We start from the raw sequence: 20,494 nt of genomic DNA, 5'->3' as shown, positions 1-20,494 counted from the left end.
AAACTCAAGAATATTTATAGGAATGTAAAAGTTTCCATCACTTAACAAGGTCAAATTCAAAATGTCTGGCATCCATTCAAAAATTATCAGGCACGCAAAGCAGCAGAAAACAAAAACCACACTGAGGAGAAAAATCAGTCATCAAAAGCAGACTCAGAAACGACACTGATGATAGATGTAGTAGACAAGGATAGTAGCACAACTATTATAATTACCCTCCAAATGTTCAGTAAGTTAGAGGAAAGATTGAGCATTGTTAAGTAGAGACATGTAAGACATAAAATGAATGAAAAAAATATTTAAGAAACACACTGGATGGGGATTACACAACAGAAGAAAAGAGTGGTGAATACATTCAAATAAAAACTATCCAAAAACAGAAAAACAAAAAAATCCAACATGAAAGGCAGAGTTTCGGCTCAATTAGACACAGATTTTTTTTTTAATTATAAGTCACACTTTTGTGCATACGTACAAAGGAAAATGTAAGTGAAATAAATTGGTGAAGGTATCCCTAAAACTGCTTCCAAATTCAGAGTCCTAATTCTTCATCACTTTTCCACTCAGAGTCATCAATATCCAAGTTCTGCCACATAAAATTATCCTCTGTGCCATGAGAAGTCCTAGGGAGGAAGCATTTCCTAAAATAACCTGCAATATCACGAAAAGCCTCAGCTGAGAGTCTCCTGAACATGGTTCTGTAATTATGCAGAACTAATTTTCTTTGATTCTGGCTCTAGAAATACTGCCAGCACTTGGAACAATAATTGGTTTCTAGCAGTTAAAGGAGTGCTCTCTGCTCCTGTCTCCAGAATTTCCTTCCATGCTGTTGACACCCTGACACTCATAACGCATGTACAGGTGACTCCAACCACTTCACAACTGCTGCTTCCCCAAGAGAGATTATAAAATGCCATTGATTGAAAGATGCATCCCAGTTTCAGAGGTCTTAAAATATGAAAGATGTGAATCCTGCAGTAGATAAAATACTCTTAGTCCTAAAAAAAACAAAAGTGTATGTCCTCTCAAAGATGGTACACGAATGTTCATAGCACCTCTATTCACAATAATCCCAAGCTAGCAATAACATCTTCCAACAAGCAAATGGATAAACAAATTGTGCTATAGCCATATAATGGAATACTATTTAGCAATAAAAAGGAATGAACTACTATACCTGCAACAACTGGATGAATCTCAAAACAACTACGCTGAGTAAAAGAAACCAGATAAGAAAGAGTACACACTATATTATCCCATGTGTATAAAATTCTAGAAAATGCAGTGACATAAATCAGATCAGTGGTTACCTTTGGTGGGGGGGGCAGTGGGAAATGGAAGAAAGGAGCAACAGGAAACCTTTTAGGGTGATGAATACGTTATCTTTTTTTTTTTTTTTTTAGATTTTATTTATTTATTTGACAGAGACAGAGATAGCGAGAGCAGGAACACAAGCAGGGGGGAGTGGGAGAGGGAGAAGCAGGCTTCCCGCCGAGCAGGGAGCCCGATGTGGGACTCGATCCCAGGACCCTGGGATCATGACCTGAGCCGAAGCCAGATGCTTAACAACTGAGCCACCCAGGCACCCTTTTTTTTTTTAAAGATTTTATTTATTCGTTTGAGAGAGAGAGAGTGCACATGTGAGAGCATGAGCAGGAGGGAGGGGCAGAAGGAGAAGCAGACTCTCTGCTGAGCAGGGAGCCCGATGTGGGGCTCAATCCCAGGACCTGGAGATCATGACCTGAGCTGAAGGCAGATACTGAACTGACTGAGCGACCCACGTGCCCCAAGTATGTTCATTATCTTGACTGTGATGATGGTATGACTGGTATATACACGTCAAAATTTAGCAAACTGTACACTTTAAATATGTTCAGTTCATTATATGTCAATTTTATCTAAATAAAGCTGAAATTTTGATACAGAAAACAAATAGGTAAATAGATACAGAGTATAAGACTAAAAACATATACTGTGTGTCAGTGTGTCAACTTTACTTCAATAATTAAAAAAAAGACTGAAAGCACAGATTCCCCCAAATATAAAAAGGGATTATTTCTAGTTGGTGTGATGAAGGGTGACTTTTCTTGCTTGTGCTTTCTAAATTTTTTGTAAATACTTTCAATGAACATGTTTTACTTCTGTAGTTATCAAATGTCTCTATCTCTTCACATACTAGGCAGTCAGTAGATGCCAGAAATAAATCACTTTCATTAACAGATTTGAACTATTACAAATTCCCAAAGAAGAAACACACGAAAATACCTTACAAAGCTACATAAACTAATATTTTAGTATCTGCCACCATTTTAGATTATTTATGTATCAGTCTAGGCATACACTGCTGACAGTACATTATTTGGGAGGTTCATGCCTATTTATTATAAGGGTCTTATCTCCCTTGTGAGTTAGTTACAAAAAGGAGAATGCCTACCATACTGTCTTATATATGTCAGATATTAAAAATGTATTTGTTGAATTCATCAATAAATGACTATCTTATAGACAAAACTGTCTTAAAATGACAACTACCTCAGTGCTTAGCATATAGCATGTTCTAAAAAATTTGTATCCATCTTTTTAAAAAACTTAAATCCCTCTGTTCAATATAAATTTAACTTAAATCAAATGCCGAGCAAAGACCGTTTCTTATTTCACACACAGCATAGCATCATGCAAAAATCATAGAGGTTGACAAAGTACTTATGAAACTGAATTAAAAATTTCCGAAATTTGTTCATATGATCACAAGCTTCCAACACAAAACACAGCTAAGAAATTATACAATAATACTCTGATATGTCATGGCATTACATAGGATAAACAAAGCAAATGAGTTCCTTAAAGAAATGGCTGATTCCAGGTCTGAGGGAAATTAAGAATATCTTCTTGCACCAGAAAGCAGAGAAGTAATTAGAGACTGATGAGGACATGTTAAAAAGGCATGGAGTTGGTCTGAAAGGGTTCCCACTGGCCAAATATTCAAAAAGAATAGCATGGCTATGGCTCATAACATATTTAATGTTTTTTACAAAGGGGAAAAGGTACTTTTACTAAGTGATAAAACTTAGCATCACCAATAATGGGACAAACTAATATCATGCTTCCTAATGTAATTCAATAGAAGTACACAAAATCATCTATGCAGCATTGTTACCAAAAAAGAAAAATGTTCAAATTGTATTACGAAGAAACAATTAGACAAATACAGGCAGCTGGCCTGGACTTTTTTTTTTTTTTTTTTTTTTTTTTTTTTTTTAAAAATTTTTTTTTATTTATTTGACAGAGAGAGACACAGCGAGAGAGGGAACACAAGCAGGGGGGAGAGGGAGAAGCAGGCTTCCCGCCGAGCAGGGAGCCCGATGCGGGGCTCGATCCCAGGACCCTGGGACCATGACCTGAGCCGAAGGTAGACGCTTAACGACTGAGCCACCCAGGCGCCCCTGGCCTGGACTTTTAAAAAATGTCAATGTCAGGAAAGAACAACAAAAAGACCCAGGAAATCTTTATTAGGTTAAAAATTTAAGGGGACAGAACAACTAAATGCATTGCCTGGCCCTTGACTGGATCCTGGATTTTAAAACAAACATCTCTAAAGAATATTATGGGATAATTTAAGAAATCTGAATTTGGATTGTATGTATTTGTATAGGATTGTACTGGATTATACAGCATGATATTTATTATTACTATCTGTTAATTTCTTGTGATAAAAGGATTGTATTCTTATAGGAGAATATACCTGTTCTAAGGAGAGCCATGTTAAAGTATCTGGGGGTAAAGTGTCATGATATCCCATTACTGGTGATGCTAAGTTTTATCACTTAATAAAAGTACCTTTTTTTCAAACATAAAAATAAAACGAAAGCAAATGAGGCAAAAATTAACAATTAGTGAGTCTATGTGAATGGGAATATAGATGTTCACTGTATTATTCTTTCACCTTTTCTGTAAGTTTAAATGACTTTCCCAAAATAAAAAGAAAAAATAAATGATACTTACAAAATAAACAGTTTGAAGAAATTCACAGCATTGACATTTCTAATATTGCTGAAGCGATTTGGACCCATTTTTTTTTTCTTGTAAAATAACAAAAGTACAGGCCTAGCCTTAAAAGTCTCTTTCTTTTTTTTTTTTTTTTAAAGATTTTATTTATTTATTTGAGAGAGAGAGAGAGAATGAGAGACAGAGAGCATGAGAGGGAAGAGGGCAGAGGGGGAAGCAGACGCCCCGCTGAGCAGGGAGCCCGATGTGGGACTCGATCCCGGGACTCCAGGATCATGACCTGAGCCGAAGGCAGTCGCTTAACCAACTGAGCCACCCAGGCGCCCCTAAAAGTCTCTTTCTATTTGTACTTTTAGTACTTAGCACAGCAACTGATACGCAAATAGGTGCTCAAGGAACATGTGCTGTTTCTGCTAAGCAATTAGTAGTGGTCTGATTTTAGACAGGTTGTTTTCCCTCCTGACACTTCAAATACTTGATCTGCAAATTCTGGGAAATATTACTAACTTGCATACACCCTACATCATTACTAAAAGACTCAAATAATGTTAACAAAACTACTTTTCAAAATCCTATGCAAATGTTATTACTATTTCTATCTCTAATCATATTAATTTTTTAAAAATTACTTCTAAGTCTCACTTTCATTTGAGGTATTTAGGGAAAAAAAGCCCTAGGATATTTATCTAGCAATAACATCTTGTAAGTATAATATATCTCTCAGGAACTAGTTATGTCTTTTTTGAAAAAAAAAAAAAAAAAACCACAAAAAACAGTGCTTAAAGTTGAATACATAACACGGTTTTGTAAGACTTTAGCAATCATTCGAAATAAATTCAAGTAGATTAGAAGCTCAAAAGAAAAGGCCTGCTTTCTTGGCTCTGCCATTTACAAAAGCAATTGGACCTTAAACAGTTGTATATTATATGCACATATATTATAAGTACATTAAGAATCAAATAATGACAAATTGCTAAAAAGTCATGGAACAAGGAGCTAACCTAGAAACTACAACACCTTTAAACAGGATAGGTCAAGGAAATTAATTTTTTGTTTGAAAATCACTCATTCCAAGTCACTTAGCTGGAGGGCTAAGGGAAAGTGCTGTAAACCACTGTCCAACAAAACTAAATTGGAAATGTAAAGAGAACAGCTCTGAAATTATAATGTAGATCAATGGGAAAGTATGATGTAATTTTGCCAATGTGAGCTCTTCAAAGGCAAAGGACCATATTGTTCATTTTTGCAACCTCATGGCCAGCACAATCTCATACACCTGGGAGACATATAGTAAATTTTGAACAAATAAAAGCATTAAAAATGCAACATTTCCAAAACACAGATGTTATATAAAATTCAGTATATATAACTTATACCTACATTTGACAAATAACAATAAGGGTGCATTTTTTAGGACTAAAGATATAGTTAAAAACTTATGACACATTAAAAGCTACACACACCAAACAGAGAAAAAAAACCCCAAAACTTAATGGATTTCTCAACTTGGAGACAACCTGTTATAACTGTATTTTATAATACAACACAGTAAATGTAAATGTCTGACCATAGTGTGGTATCATTCTCATTTCTGATCACTCTTAAAACACTGTAGAGTTTAAACTACGAAAGGAATCTGCTAACTAGTTAGCAAGGAAATTATGACTTCTCTAATACTGTTTTTGCTTTTTTTTGTTTTGAGAATAGAGTAAAATCTTGTCCAGCTCTAAAATCCTGATTTCATGAAATGGTCAATGTAAACTTGTGCTGCTTTCAGGTACACAAACCTGAAAAGAAAACCTGTAGGAAAAAACCTTGCTTTAAAGATTGCTCTCCTTTTGTAATTCACAAGGTATTACTTGCATAATAAATTATTTAACTGAAACTGCAGTCTAAGCTTCCCAACTATGCGCTTACTCTTTTCATATATTACCCACAACACATTGTATTAAAATATTTCCTTAATTTAAAATAATCTCAGCCCAAATACCCAAATGTAGAAATCTGATCACCCATACTGAAGTACTCCAAAACAACTGTGTTTTCATGTTATCATAATAGGTATAAAGTTTGATGGCTCAGGAGCCCTAATGCATTGTTTGCAATTTCAGACTTTAATAGTAAGTAAATGACTGAGTAGTCCTAAGGTAGTTGGGAGTGCACCTCATCAATAAAATTAAATACAACAAAATTTCGTTAGACCTGCTTTGAAGTTTGGCTCGGATCTCATGCTCTTCACAAACTGCACTAATCCACAAATTTCTCACCAACTGCTGCCTTTTCCCTAACCCTGGAATTAATTCACTTCCCGTTCACCTCTCACCCTTAAGTATGCATGTTAGAGGTCAATAGCCTTAAAGCTACTGTTAAGAACTGGAGTTTCTGTTACTCTGATTCTTGGCAGGGAGCACAGAGCTCAACTCTTATACAATTTATAGTACATGGTTTAATAATTAGGATCATATTTCAGAACTAGCTAATATTATACAAATTTCCCCAAACAGAATATTTTAATCCTGAGGACATGACAGAAATGTCAAAACCAAAAACTAGTCCACCTTAACTGAGGGAAAAAAAGGCAACTAAATGGGAAATTCCTGTACAGAATTTCTCTTTTGTGTTTCTGGCTTAGACAACTAAGAATTGTGAAACTTCTTATAAGCAATACCATGCCAAATGCATAAAGATTTAAGTAAACTCAGATAAATAGAGGAATGGAACTTTATAAGATTTTTAATTAGTTCAAGGAAACAATCTAAAAATTCCTTAGTTTTTTCTCTTCTTTTTGTCTAGAGCGTAAGTGGAGTGACAAGCTTTTTAATTGTTCATATATCTGTTGCTTTTTTGACTTTGGAAAAGTTACCACTGGGAGAAAAAAAAATCTAGCAAAGAGCTTGTGATCCTCTGAGTTCAATGAGTATGAGCAACATACAGTGAATCCCTTGCTTTAGTTTTTTTTTTTTTTTAAAGATTTTATTTATTTAACAGAGAGAGACATAGCAAGAGCAGGAACACAAGCAGGGGGAGTGGGAGAGGGAGAAGCAGGCTTCCCACAGAGCGGGAAGCCCGATGTGGGACTCAATCCCAGGACCCTGGGATCATGACCTGAGCCGAAGGCAGACGCTTAACGACTGAGCCACCCAGGCGCCCTCCCTTGCTTTAGTTTTATATAGATTTTCCTCTCGCTCTCTTTTTAAAGATTTCATTTATTTATTTTAGAGAGAGAGCATGTGCACGTGAATGGGGGAAGGGGCAGATGGAGAGGGAATCTCAAGCAGACTCAGCGCTGAGTGCAAGAGGAGCTTGATCCCACGACCCTGATACCATGACCTGAGCCAAAATCAAGAGTCTGATGCTTGCTTAACCAACTGAGCCACCTAGGCGCCCCCTCTCTCTTTTTTAAAAACAACTTTACTTATACACAAAATTAGCTATGTTTCTGCTTAAGATAATTTTCACATATCAAATGTGTTCCGAAAGATTTTTAAGTGGGATTCTTATCATTACACATTTGAACATACCAAGACCTCGGTATAAAACTCTATTTCTCTTAATCTTTTCCTAATCAAGCATTCTACCACCATCACCATGGCCCTCTAGGGGTCAGAGGGGGAGCCGTATAATTAAAGAATTTCATGCTTAATAGAATACATTTCAATTATCTGGAAAATTTACTCATCTATAATAAATCCCTGCCATTGCTGGATAGCAGAGAAATGTCATTTTTCTTTACCTTTCTTTGTTATTTGTAATCACCACTCAGGAGCTAAATAGGCAATAGGAATGATATGTCCAGCTATGAAACCCAAAATTACAACCATAGAGTCTTAAGAGTTAAAAAGAACCTACCAATTTAGTCCATTTTACACTCACTATAGGACTTCTTTCTGTGACCCATCTGAACCATTCTATTTACGTGCTTTCATTGAAAGAGATTTATTTCAAACTTCTTCCTTAATATCATATGATAATCTGCTTTTCTGTGGCTTTCACTTAGTAGGCCTATTTCTGACCTCTAAAGTTCTTCAAACACTTGAAGATAATGATCAGGTTTACCTTTAGGACATTTGTTATCATCTTATACACAATTTTATAAAAAATGTCTCAACACTTTTGGAAGCAACAGCTATTTTGGTTTACTTCTTCTCTTTGCTTCGGGGTTGTTTTTCCCTCTGGTAATAGACAAACTATTTGCTGATATAGCCAGAAATGCATGAGATGCATGTTCTTTTCCACTTAAAGATTCTAAAGCAAGTTTTTGACTCATCAGTAGGATAGATTTTTGAAAGGAGGAGGGAGTCTCCCGCTCCCCCTGCTTGTGTTCCTGCTCTCGCTATCTCTCTCTCTCTGTCAAATAAATAAATAAAATCTTTAAAAAAAAAAAAAAAAAGAAAGGAGGAGGGAGTAGGGAAAAATCATTTAGTACATTATTGCTATATATTACAATGTATTAACATACTTTGAAGGAAAGTGAAAGTGATTAGGACCACATATAATGGAATCAAACTTGGTTTGACCCTAGTCTTGGCCACTGGCTATCTCCACTCGGCTATGTGACTTGGGGTACAGTACTTAACTCCTCTGCACCTCGGTTTCCTCCCATAGAAATTCAAGGAAATAACTATAACCAAATTAAAAGGACTGTTGTAAGGGATCAGTGTGTTACTATGTTAAGAATTCAGAATAGTGCTTGGCACAAAGTAAGTGCTCTACGTGTTAGTCATTATAATTTTTGCTATTGCTGTGCACCTACTTTAAATTGGATTATTATGGTAATATATGCAAGACAAACATAAAGATATTTTAATTAAACTTGATTCAGATTTTTCCAGATCTCAATAACAACCTTATTTTTTACATGGTACTTTAGCAATGTTACAATGGTAAACTATTTAGCCATTCAAAATCATTTTCAGAAAAATAGGTAATGACATGAAAAATGTCTGCAACATTATTAATTGGAAGGTTAAAAAAGCCATTTGCCAAAAAAGCATGAACTATAATGATTCCAACTTTATTTCTTAAAAATGCAAAAATATGTCGGTGGAGGACAGGGATGAGACAGACAACAGATCTCACTAGAAACTCATACAGAAAATGTTAACAGTGGTATCTTTGGTAGCGATATTACAACTTATTTTTCATTTGATTGTTTTCTATATGGTCCAATTTTTTTTTTTTAAAGATTTTATTTATTCATTTGAGAGAGAGAATGAGATAGATAGAGAGCATGAGAGGGAGGAAGGTCAGAGGGAGAAGCAGACTCCCTGCCGAGCAGGGAGCCCGATGCGGGACTCGATCCTGGGACTCCAGGATCATGACCTGAGCCGAAGGCAGTCGCTTAACCAACTGAGCCACCCAGGCGCCCTATATGGTCCAATTTTTTAATAACCATGTATTAAATTTATCAGAAAATAATCTATTGTTTTAAAATGTGTCTTACATAGGTTGTTCAAGTCTTTCTCTACTTTCTTTAAAAGCCTATAAGTAATATAAGTTCCCTATCTTCAGGAAGAAAATGAAATAAAAATTCAAGATACTAAAGAAAGTAACGAATTCATCAGAGTACAAAGCCAACAAAGAGCTGTGTTATTATGTATATCCTAAAATTCCATTTTCTATTTTGATTGCTATGTCAGCTATCCCACATATTTTTCTCTGCTATTGAAATTTTACATTAAGTTGAATTGATAAACACTGAGAGATCACATAACGCTCTATGTCATTTCTACTTCACGAGTAAGACAAAAATGCAAGATTTTGTGTTACAAAATAGCAGAAAGTGATCATCACAAGGGAGCAATGAAAAGCTTATAGTGTTTTTTTTCTCAAAATTCCTTTGCTCTAAAAATTACACATGAAAATAAGGCTAGTATTTTCTGTACTATATTTAGTGAGCACTTAGATTTAGGAACACTTGCTATAGCTTCTTACCTTTCTTCTTTTTTCTTCTTTAGTGGTAAAATTCTAGAGTCCATTATAGAAGAAATGTTATCAGCAATATTCACTGTTTTTAATGACTGACACAGACTTAGAGTACTTACTTCAAGACATTTGAAATTATATCCACAACCACCCCACCTCAGTTGGGAAATAAGAAAAAGCAAGGCTTAGAAGTATTCTTTACTTCTAAGTAAAGAATAAAGAATGTTATCCAACATTCTCACTGAAGCTTTCCAGAACTCTGAATAGAGTGCTATTGTGAATTTTCACACATTAGGTTAAAGAATATCTTGTTTTGGCTATAATAAAATGTATCTCATTTTTTTTTATTTTGATACACCAAAAATTATGCCACTTTATTATTTTTAATCTCTTAACGTCTATACATATTTAGCAATGCTAATTTAGTCTGAAATAAAATTACTGCAATTCAGACAGACAGTTAAAAAAAAAACCTAGAGGAAAAAAAATTTATTTCTATAGAATCTGGGGAAAGACCATAATAATGTAAGAAAAACTCCTTATTAATATAACATTTTTGCTATGTAATAACCATAACCATCCAGAATATGCCAAAAATTACATAGGCAAAAAACTTGTAAAGCTCTGCCAAAATTTGTGATATATTACACATATTAAATCATTCAAATTTCACATATTTAGGATATGTGACCTATAATTCAGTACATATAAAACCTATATACAATCCATAAAACTCAATCATAATAATCCTCGACCTTCTCTACCAAATCCATCCCTCCTTTTCACCTCCACAATCAACAACTCCCAAATATCATTCTTAACACTAAGAAATAATAGGAAACTTGAGAATAGCTTTTCAATAAGTCAAAAAAGTATCCTAAACCAACTGCTCTTTATCTGTTTTTGAACATCTAACATAAAGAACAAGAAGTTAGCAAAACAAAACTCTGAAACAAAAAGGTAAGTACGTTTAAATAAACCCTTATGAACTTATCAGTAGAGTAAGATGATTTATGAAAGGTTGCTTAGGATGTGTCTGAAAAAAATTTCTCTCAGATAATACCATCTACATTCTAGCATTGGGAACTACTTTAGTTATTTATAATTACCCTTTATTCATGCCAAATCTATAACTTCTTTTAAAGCCAGTCGAACATGTTCAGGAAAACATGAATTAAAAAACTAAAATGATGACAAGGCCCTAGAAAAATAAAAGTATAAAGTAAATAAATTTCGGGCTTCACACCTTCAAGTATATGCTACACAAAATGACTAGTCTCAACCAGTCAGAAATCTACATATTGAGTGGAGAGATGATCCTAGGTTCAAGCAGTAGAGGTTTTTCCCAGGTCCTTCTAAAGAAGATGCTTTATCCTCTTCCAGTAGAGGGAGCAAAATCATAATATTCTACTCAGGCCACAAAAGAGGAGGGAGGTTTAAGAGTGCCTTTTAAATATCTTAAAATCTATCTAGACATTTCAAAAAATGTATTGAAAATACCATTTGAAGCAGAAATAAAATCAAGCCAAAGGAAAAGATAAAGATTTTATCTTCTTCAAACATTTCAAGGCTTTGAGATGAATAAATGGTCCCTGAATGTTTAACTTCAAGCACTGTGATATATTACACTGTCTACCAGGTCTCACCGGTAACCGTGCTAAAACCAAGCATTTCAGGAATCCTTAATTTAACAAGATTTCAGAAAATTATAAAATATTACATTAAATACATTTTTATTATAGAAATAACATAGTAACATGACAATAACTATAGAAAACAAAGTATAATTGCACTACCCTAAAACAATCTCCTCTCAGTATTTTTTTCCGTATGCGCATTTTCACACTGCTGTGAAAAAAGTATAATTATAAAAACATTAATTAGGTGCTTACTGTATGCTAGGCACAGTTCCCAGGACTTTCACATATTATCACCCTTTTAATCCTTATCAAAGCCCTATTAAGTAGATCCTGTTAGTATTCCACATTTAAAAGATGAGGCAAATGAGATAGAATGAAATTCTCTAACTAGCTAAAGGTCACACAGCTAACCAGTAACAGTAGCCAAGATTCTCACCCAGGTAGTTTGGTACCTGAGCCTGTACTCTTTTTTTTTTTTTTTCTATTTATTTTTTTTATTCTTATGTTAATCCCCATACATTGCATCATTAGTTTTAGATGTAGCGTTCCATGATTCATTGTTTGTGCATAACACCCAGTGCTCCATGCAGAACGTGCCCTCTTTAATACCCATCACCAGGCTAACCCATCCTCCCACCCCCCTCCCCTCTAGAACCCTCAGTTTGTTTTTCAGAGTCCATCGTCTCTCATGGTTCGTCTCCCCTCCGATTTCCCCCCCTTCATTCTTCCCCTCCTGCTATCCTCTTTTTTTTTTTTTAACATATATTGTATTATTTGTTTCAGAGGTACAGATCTGTGATTCAATAGTCTTGCACAATTCACAGCGCTTACCAGAGCACATACCCTCCCCAGTGTCTATCACCCAGCCGCCCCATCCCCCCACCCCACCCCCCACTCCAGCAACCCCCTGAGCCTGTACTCTTAACCGCTTCACTGTGATCTTAATCTTGAGTTATGCTTCCCCCGTCACTAACATACTGTCAGTGTTAGTCTTCCAACTTTTTAATGCCTGTAATAGTCCATCTAATATGCTAGGACAATAAACTATGGTGCTTCCAGTTGTGCTGTACAGACAGGGTAAGATAAAGATCTTTGGGTATGTTACTTTTGCTATGCTTGGCTTATTGTAATAAAGCATTTTTATATTCAAATTCACCATCAGACTGTTTTCCAAAATATTGGTATCAAATAACAAACCTATTATAATTTCCAATGTCAGTATAAATTTGCCAGCATGAAGCATTAACGTTAACAGAAATTTTTTTCTAATACATAAAAATAAAACCATGCTGCAAATGGAATTATTAAAGTTGCACATTATTCTGAATATTCTCTTTACTAACTCAACTTACCCTTTTGTGAATTCCAGCTCGTATGCTTTATTTAGTTATCAAGTGAAGTCCTAAAAGTTTGCTTATCAATTTGTATGGGTTTTTTATAGGAATATTAACACTATGTTCATTATATTTGTGATAAAATGTTCCCAGTCTATTGTTTACCTTTTAATTATGGTTCAGTTTTTATTTTTGGTAATAAATCATTCTGTTAAAGGCAATTATAATTGAAAGTTACAAAAAAGTTACAAAAAAAACCTTATAATTTTCTAAATATAGAAGTTAATGTATTGCTTTGAGCACATCAACAAATCACTTTCAAATATAAGACTGTTAAAGCAATAGAAACTATGTCAAAATATGCCTAAGTTTGAGAAATCCTGGATATGTCTCACATAAAATTAACTAAAAAAAAAAGGCCCATTCTATCCCAAATCACCAAAATAAAAGAGCCACATACCTGTCGCTGTAAATATAGGCGATTTCTGTCATGTAAATGCTGATGATTGGAAAGTGAAGAGTGCCAACTCCGAGCCTGACTATGCATCTGTGTTGGAGCCATATCCGAAGGCCGGGTTACAAGATGTGAAGTAAACTGCCGTTCAAGGTCATGATCTAAAACATGACTTGAATGATCTTGTCCAAATGCTGCCTCATCAAATTGGGGAAGGAGACCCTCCTGGAGGAGGTCTTCTGGGTCAAGTCCTGTGAATGGCTCAGTCTGAGACTCCACTTGATGAAGTAAATTCTCTTCTAAAGATGAAAAGCCATTAGTTTCTACGTGATCATTGAAATGGCCCATTTGAGTTCCTGAGTCAACAGGATCTGGGAAGTTCATGTGTACAGGAGATAATTTTGAATTGCTATAATTACCCTGAGGATGTGATGAATGCAACATTTGGAAATTATTTGAATTCAACGATGTATTGGGATTTAGCATATGCTGAGTGGATTCTTGCTTGATTCCCCTATGAGGTGAAAAGGAGTTACTTCCGGTAAAATCAGATAAAGTCTGATTTGTATGATTAGGTGCAAGCACTGCAGAGGCCTGCAGAAGACTGTTTGGTGAGATGTGATTACTGGAAAAGGAATAATGTGATGAAAACTGCTGTGAATTACTGACAGAACAAGAAGTCATATTTGGAGAAGGTCCATTGAAATTCCCTTCTTGATGATTGCTACACTTGAGGAAGTGAACTGAAGGATTTGACGTTTGGGAAAATTGCTGCATTGAAAGAGGCTGTTGCGACGTAGATGCATTAGGGATTTGTGATGGGTGGTTAACACTGACTCTGTGTGGACCAGAAACATTAACATCCATAAAATTTTTAGATTGGCTGAGGGAATTCTGACCTGGGTTAAGATTATTTCTGTTTTGTTGTGAGCGTAGTGAAGTGCACTGTGTTTGTTGTTCACTGGCCTGAAATAAGGCAAAGTCATGGTGTACCACAAAGCTTTTATTTTGATGCATAGAGTGAGAATGTCCTTGTTGGTGAAAAGGAGACCCATTTTGATTGGAAATGCTGGTAGCTGTCTGATGGCCCCACATTGGACTGCCATCTGCTACATCTGGAAACAAACCATTGGGCTGGTTTTGGGGGTGGATCGGAGAACAATTAAACTGAGAGTGTGGAGATAACACGTGTTCAGCTGGGCTACCAAAAGGCTGATTGACTTGGTGAAATTTCATTGAATCAAACTGATTTAACTGCTCATAATCAGTTATCTTCTGATGTGTTGGAGTACCTTGAACATGGTTCAGTGAGTCTATGTGCAAAGGTTCAAATTCTGCACCCAAGTTCAATTCATCAACTAGTGAAACAGGTCCTGGCTGTACAAATGCATCATCTGACAAACCTTCTAAGGTCTCACCAAAAAGATTGGCATCATCAAAAAAGTCCATCATTGGATCTGTCATCTTGAAAAATCCAGTGACAATCTGGGCTATTCACTCCAAATGAAGTTTATTCAGCTTCTGTGTAGTGGATATTATCGGATCATTGCCAAAGGTCATCAACTAATCCGAAACAGGTCAATGTTCATTATTGCTCTAGATAATGACATGTCATGAAGTGTCAGAATCCTAGGAAAATAAGAAAAACAATTAAAGTTTAATGATGAGTATTCATTAAAGTTCTACAAAGCTTATATGTGACTTACACATACAATCTCAGGGTACAGTATTTTTTGGTAGAATGATTAAAAAATTGCAAAAAGCTCATTAATATTCCCTACAAGGAAAAAAATGCTGGTGCTTGGGACATGACTGTATGCATTTCAAAGTAATAATGCATATTACTTCATTTTCAAGTTCATATATATATGTATACACACATATATACATACATACACGTATACACACATATATACACACATGTATTTTTTTTAGGTAGGCTCCATACTTAGCACAGAGCCCAACGTAGGGCTCGAACTCACAACAGTGAGATCAAGACGTGAGCCAAGATTAAGAGTCGGATGCTCAACCAACTGAGCCACCCAGGCGCCACTTGAAGTTCATATATTTTGAGGACAGAATGTAAACTTGAGTATGGTATGTCAGATTCTCGCCTATACCATGAAATGACCATCATTCCCCAGCATCTCTGTCATGTTTAAAATATATACGTATTACACTTTGAAGTAATGTCTTGTTAAGATAGCTGACATCAAATCTTCTCAGAGTAGTAACTGCGTTGTGATATTTTGCTCTAGACCTCTCGAGCAGATAAATCTTATTGTTTCATACAGTATATGTGGAAATACATCAAGAAGAACAACTGTATGGGGTGCCTGGTGGCTCAGTCGGTTGGGCATCTGACTCTTGGTTTCAGCTCACGTCATGATCTCGCAGTTGTGTGATGGAGCCCAATGTCGGGCTCTGCACTTAGTGTGGAGTCTGCTTCACATGCTCTCTCCCTCTCGCTCACTCTCTCTCTTAAATAAATAAAAACATAAATAAATACATACATAAATAAATAAAAGCTTTTAAAGAAAGAACAACAATAATAATTGTATGAGATCATGTTAAACTGGGCCAAATGAGACGAGTTAGCCATCTGGTCAGTTGACAGACAATGCAGACAGGTGATACGTTTGGGATGTTCCCACATATTGTTACCATGGTTCTGTTGCTCATCTACATGGAAGATCAGCCTTCCTAACAGCCAACTGATTTAGATATTCAAGTAACAAAAGCAAGGACCTTCCTGTTAATGGTCATATTCATTACTCTGTCCCTAAGTCTCCCTCCTGCCTTCACTAAATCATTTGGAATATAAATATTGCTTATTTATTAAACTGTATAAATAAATGACAATCTTGACAATCAAGCTGAGGCAAAAATAAACAGTAGCTTGAGCTAAGCAATGAATTAGTCTTATGATTAGTCTGAAGAGAAAAAACGATTAACATTTACATGAATATATGTATATATACACACACATACATGATATTTATGTGTGGAAAGGATCTAATAGGTCACTTGTTAATATGAAATGGCTAGCTAATTTTGTTCCAGGCCTGTATCATTCCAAACACTTTTAATAAAGGTAATTTATGGTTCTGCCCTACTGTCTTGCCTAGAGAACCACAAATGGAGTTTCCCACTGCTCTACATATTAATTAAACATTAGCAAAGGCCTAAGAAATTTTTCCAGAACTTCTCTTTTGGGAGGTCCACGTTAGGAAATAGAAATTTCCTAAACAAAATGCTCACTATTTTAATGTAGAAATACTTTTGAAAAATTCTGAGAAAAACTACCAAAGTCTATGTTAATTTTAACTGGAAACTGACTTATCATCAATCACAATGGTATGTACTTAAGTCCTTTAACAAATATATGATTTTAGAAGAATTAAAATACAGAAAAAGTTGTTTTTCCAGATTTTATACTTGTGAGACAGAGCAGATGAAAGGCTATGTGGTCTGAACTGAACAAGGCCATTAGCAAAATAGAAGGTAGATTAAATCACTTCTCTGGAACGTATCTTAGTTTCTGCTTCAGACTCCAGACTTGGGAACATTTATGTACACCTAATTTATTAATCAGGAAAGCAATGTCTTATGCTTTTATATGGTTGTATGATTATTTATCAAGAGGAACACACAAAAAAAGAAATACAGTGAAAGTTACCAAATCCAGTATGTCATCAAATATGAGGTACATCATTAGTTGATATAACGTAAAAAAAAGTGCTGCCAGTTAAACACTATGGCACTATACCATTTCAAAAGTTTTTAGACTTAGTCTTATTTCAAAGGATTTGATAATTTCTTCTGCCTTGAGATACTCTGCTTGGTCCATAAAATACTTGATTGTTGCTCTGTAAGTAAATGTGAATTGCTGTCGTTTCTTCAACAACAAATATTTGCTTCACTAATACTAAATTTATGCTCTGCTACTCTGTTTCTGTGCCTCTCTGCATAATCAATAACATTTTGGTTAAATACTGAAAAATAGTGTATTTTTTTTTTAAAGATTTTTATTTATTTATTTAAGAGAGAGAGAGAGACCACAAGTAGGCAGAGCAGCAGACAAAGGGAGAGGGAGAAGCAGGCTCTCCGCCGAGCAGGGAGCCTGATGCGGGGCTCGATCCCAGGACCCTGGGATCATGACCTGAGCCGAAGGCAGCCGCTTAACGACTGAGCCACCCAGGTGCCCCTGAAAAATAGTGTATTTTTTTAAAGACATTTTAGGGGCACCTGGGTGGCTCAAGTTGGTTCAGTGCCCAACTCTTGATTTTGGCTCAGGTTGATCTCACGGTTGTGAGTTTGAGCCCTGTGCTGGGCTCTGTGCTGGGCATGAAGCCTACTTAAAAAAAAAAGAGAGACATTTTAAATAACGAACATGTGTAGTACTAATGTACATAGCCCAACTGGTGATGGCAATATAAATAACTATGACCAAGTGTGTGTACGCACAGATAAGTACTCCATGACCCCCATCTGGCAGGTAGGTACTGAGACACACCCCACTTGGAGATTTTTTTTTTAAGATTTATTTATTTATTTGAGAGGGAGAGAGAGCGCGTGGAGGGAGAGGCAGAAAGAGAGGGAGAGAATCTGAAACAAACTCCACACTGAGTGTGGAGCCTAACGCAGGGCTCAGTCTCACAACCCTGAGATCACAATCTGAGCTGAATCCAAGAGTCAGATGTTTAACTGACTGAGCCACCCAGGCACCCCCCCCCCAATTTCAGAGATATTAAAGTGGAAAAAATACACATCTTAGAATGATTAAAGTAATTTCTTGAATAATTAGAATGTATCACTTCAAGAGTTCAGAACCCACAACTATAAAAATCTACTGCCCAAATGAATGCTGAAAGTAAATTATTGGAAGGATATGACATTAATTCATATATTTTTACTTATTGCAATTAACAGTGAACTTAAACATAAATATAAAACATTGTGGATTTATACAGATTTACTATGTGCTTATACATTTATTCTTAAAAAAACAGTTAAAGAATTTTTAGGAGTCTGCTCTGGAAATAAATATATGTTGTATCAGAGCAGTAATAGTTTATATAGGAAAGAACTGGTATAGTTGTTGAATTTTTGTACATGACGGTAGATTGTGCTAAAGCAGAATGTTTTCTACATTTATGTAACCTGAGGCTTACCTAATATATGGAAGAAGTAAAAATTTTAATTAAGAAAAGAATTTTGCTATTTTCTCATCCAATAAACATTTATTGATAAAGAATTTCCAGGTATTTGGGTGATGAGTAATCACTGATCTCTGAAGGGGAATTTGGACATGTAAACAGAACATTATCAATACATGTTACTGTGCTTTGCTAAAAGTAAGTACATAAGAGGAACATCTAATGATTAAGAAAATGAATATAGATACCAACACTATACTAAGAAGATACACATTCTGTATGTGACAAGATATTTGTAAGTAGTTGACTTTAGTTATAAAAATAGAGACTGGGCGCCTGGTTGGCTCAGTTGGTTAAGTGTCTGCCTTCAGCTCAGGTCATGATCTCAGGGTCCTGGGATCGAGTCCCACATCGGGCTCCCTGTTCAGCGGGGCGTCTGCTTCTCCCTCTCCCACTCCCTCTGTGTTCTCCCTCTCTCTCAAATAAATAAATAAAATCTTTAAATAAAAATAAAAATAGAGCCCAAAGGCAAACTATGAAAAAATGTCCATAAAATCTCATAAAGCCATGTTTTCTGATTTGAGGTTTATTCTACAATTGACACAATGTTCATGTAAGTTCCACTTAAAGATCTATTGTTGTAATTCATTCTGTAAAGGTACCATTTTCTAACTTTATGAAAATATCACATCAATCTTTTTTTTTTTTTTTAAAGATTTTATTTATTTATTTGACAGAGAGAGACACAGCGAAAGAGGGAACACAAGCATCAGGCAGAGGGAGAGGGAGAAGCAGCCCTCCCACAGAGCAGGGAGCCCGATGCGGGGCTCGATCCCAGGACCCCGGGATCATGACCCGAGCCGAAGGCAGACGCTTAACGACTGAGCCACTCAGGCGCCCCACATCAATCTAATTTTAACTTGCTATTTCATTAAGCAAATACTTATGGACTGTCCATTACATCCAAAACAACTTTGCATCCAAAGCAACTACAAAAGTCTCTGCCCTCAGGAAGGTCAGAATCTAAATCGAGGAGACGGGGTAATGCACAAGAAAAGCACATTATATATTGAATAAAATATGGTAATTGTGGCCTAAGAGAGGTACAAGCTCACCTATAAGATAATTTATAAAGAGAAGAGAACATACTTGGCAAGTTATTCAGGAAAAGCTTCTTGGAACAGTTTGCATTTGAGGGAGTCTTCTAAAAGAATTGGAAGGGAAGGGGGGCGCCTGGGTGGCTCAGATAGTTAAGCGTCTGCCTTTGGCTCAGGTCATGATCCCAGGGTCCTGGGATCGAGCCCCACGTCAGGCTCCTGGCTCAGCAAGGAGCCTGCTTCTCCCTCTCCCTCTGCCTCTCTCCCTGCTCATGCTCTCTCTCTCTCTCTCTCCCTCTGTATCTCTCTGTCTCAAATGAATAAATTAAAAAAAAAAACTTTAATAAAAAAAAAAAAGAATTGGAAGGGAAGGCCAAAGACTTCAGGAATAGAGAAATGGCAGCAAGGGAGGAAGTACATATTTAGGGAAGGGGATGACTACTGCAGTGGGCATGGAAACGGAGAAAAGTAGAAAGTAAAGGCAGAAATGTAAGCGGGAGCACTGCTATAGTGCTTTTAAGGTTGAGACAAGTATTTAGAATCAAAATAAAATTACTTCTCGATCTTCATTTCTACATTTATCGATGCCAATGACATGAGGATTGTACATCAATAGAACAGAATCCCTGCCTTCCCAAAGTTCATAATCCAGAGAGGAAGAAAACACGTAAACAAGTAGAGATGTATGCCTTAGCAGAGATGCATACACAGCATAATGTTATATTAGATTGCAATTAATTATTTCTGGAAAAGATGGGTAAAGGCATAGAGATAGGGTGACATTTGAACTGGGCCTTCAGAGTAAAAATAAAACCACTGAATATGTTCCCAAACAGGATTTATATATATATATATATATATATATATATATATATATATA

The 20,494-nt window shown here is 35.8% G+C and overlaps 1 protein-coding gene across 1 annotated transcript in view; it reads right to left on the bottom strand.

Moving 5' to 3' along the window:
* CHD9 (chromodomain helicase DNA binding protein 9) overlaps positions 1 to 20,494 on the bottom strand; it is a 167,728-nt gene that overhangs the window by 129,377 nt on the left and 17,857 nt on the right. The window contains exon 2 of the mRNA XM_044922304.1: positions 13,365 to 14,987. Within this exon, the coding sequence (XP_044778239.1) occupies positions 13,365 to 14,822 (1,458 nt within the window). The 5' untranslated portion in view covers positions 14,823 to 14,987. The remainder of the gene's footprint in view (positions 1 to 13,364; positions 14,988 to 20,494) is intronic.

Source organism: Neomonachus schauinslandi, chromosome 16, assembly GCF_002201575.2.
Source record: "Neomonachus schauinslandi chromosome 16, ASM220157v2, whole genome shotgun sequence".
NCBI classification, from domain to species: Eukaryota; Metazoa; Chordata; class Mammalia; order Carnivora; family Phocidae; genus Neomonachus; species Neomonachus schauinslandi.
Note: the sequence above shows the minus strand (reverse complement) of the source record. Positions and strands in the feature narration are given on the sequence as shown.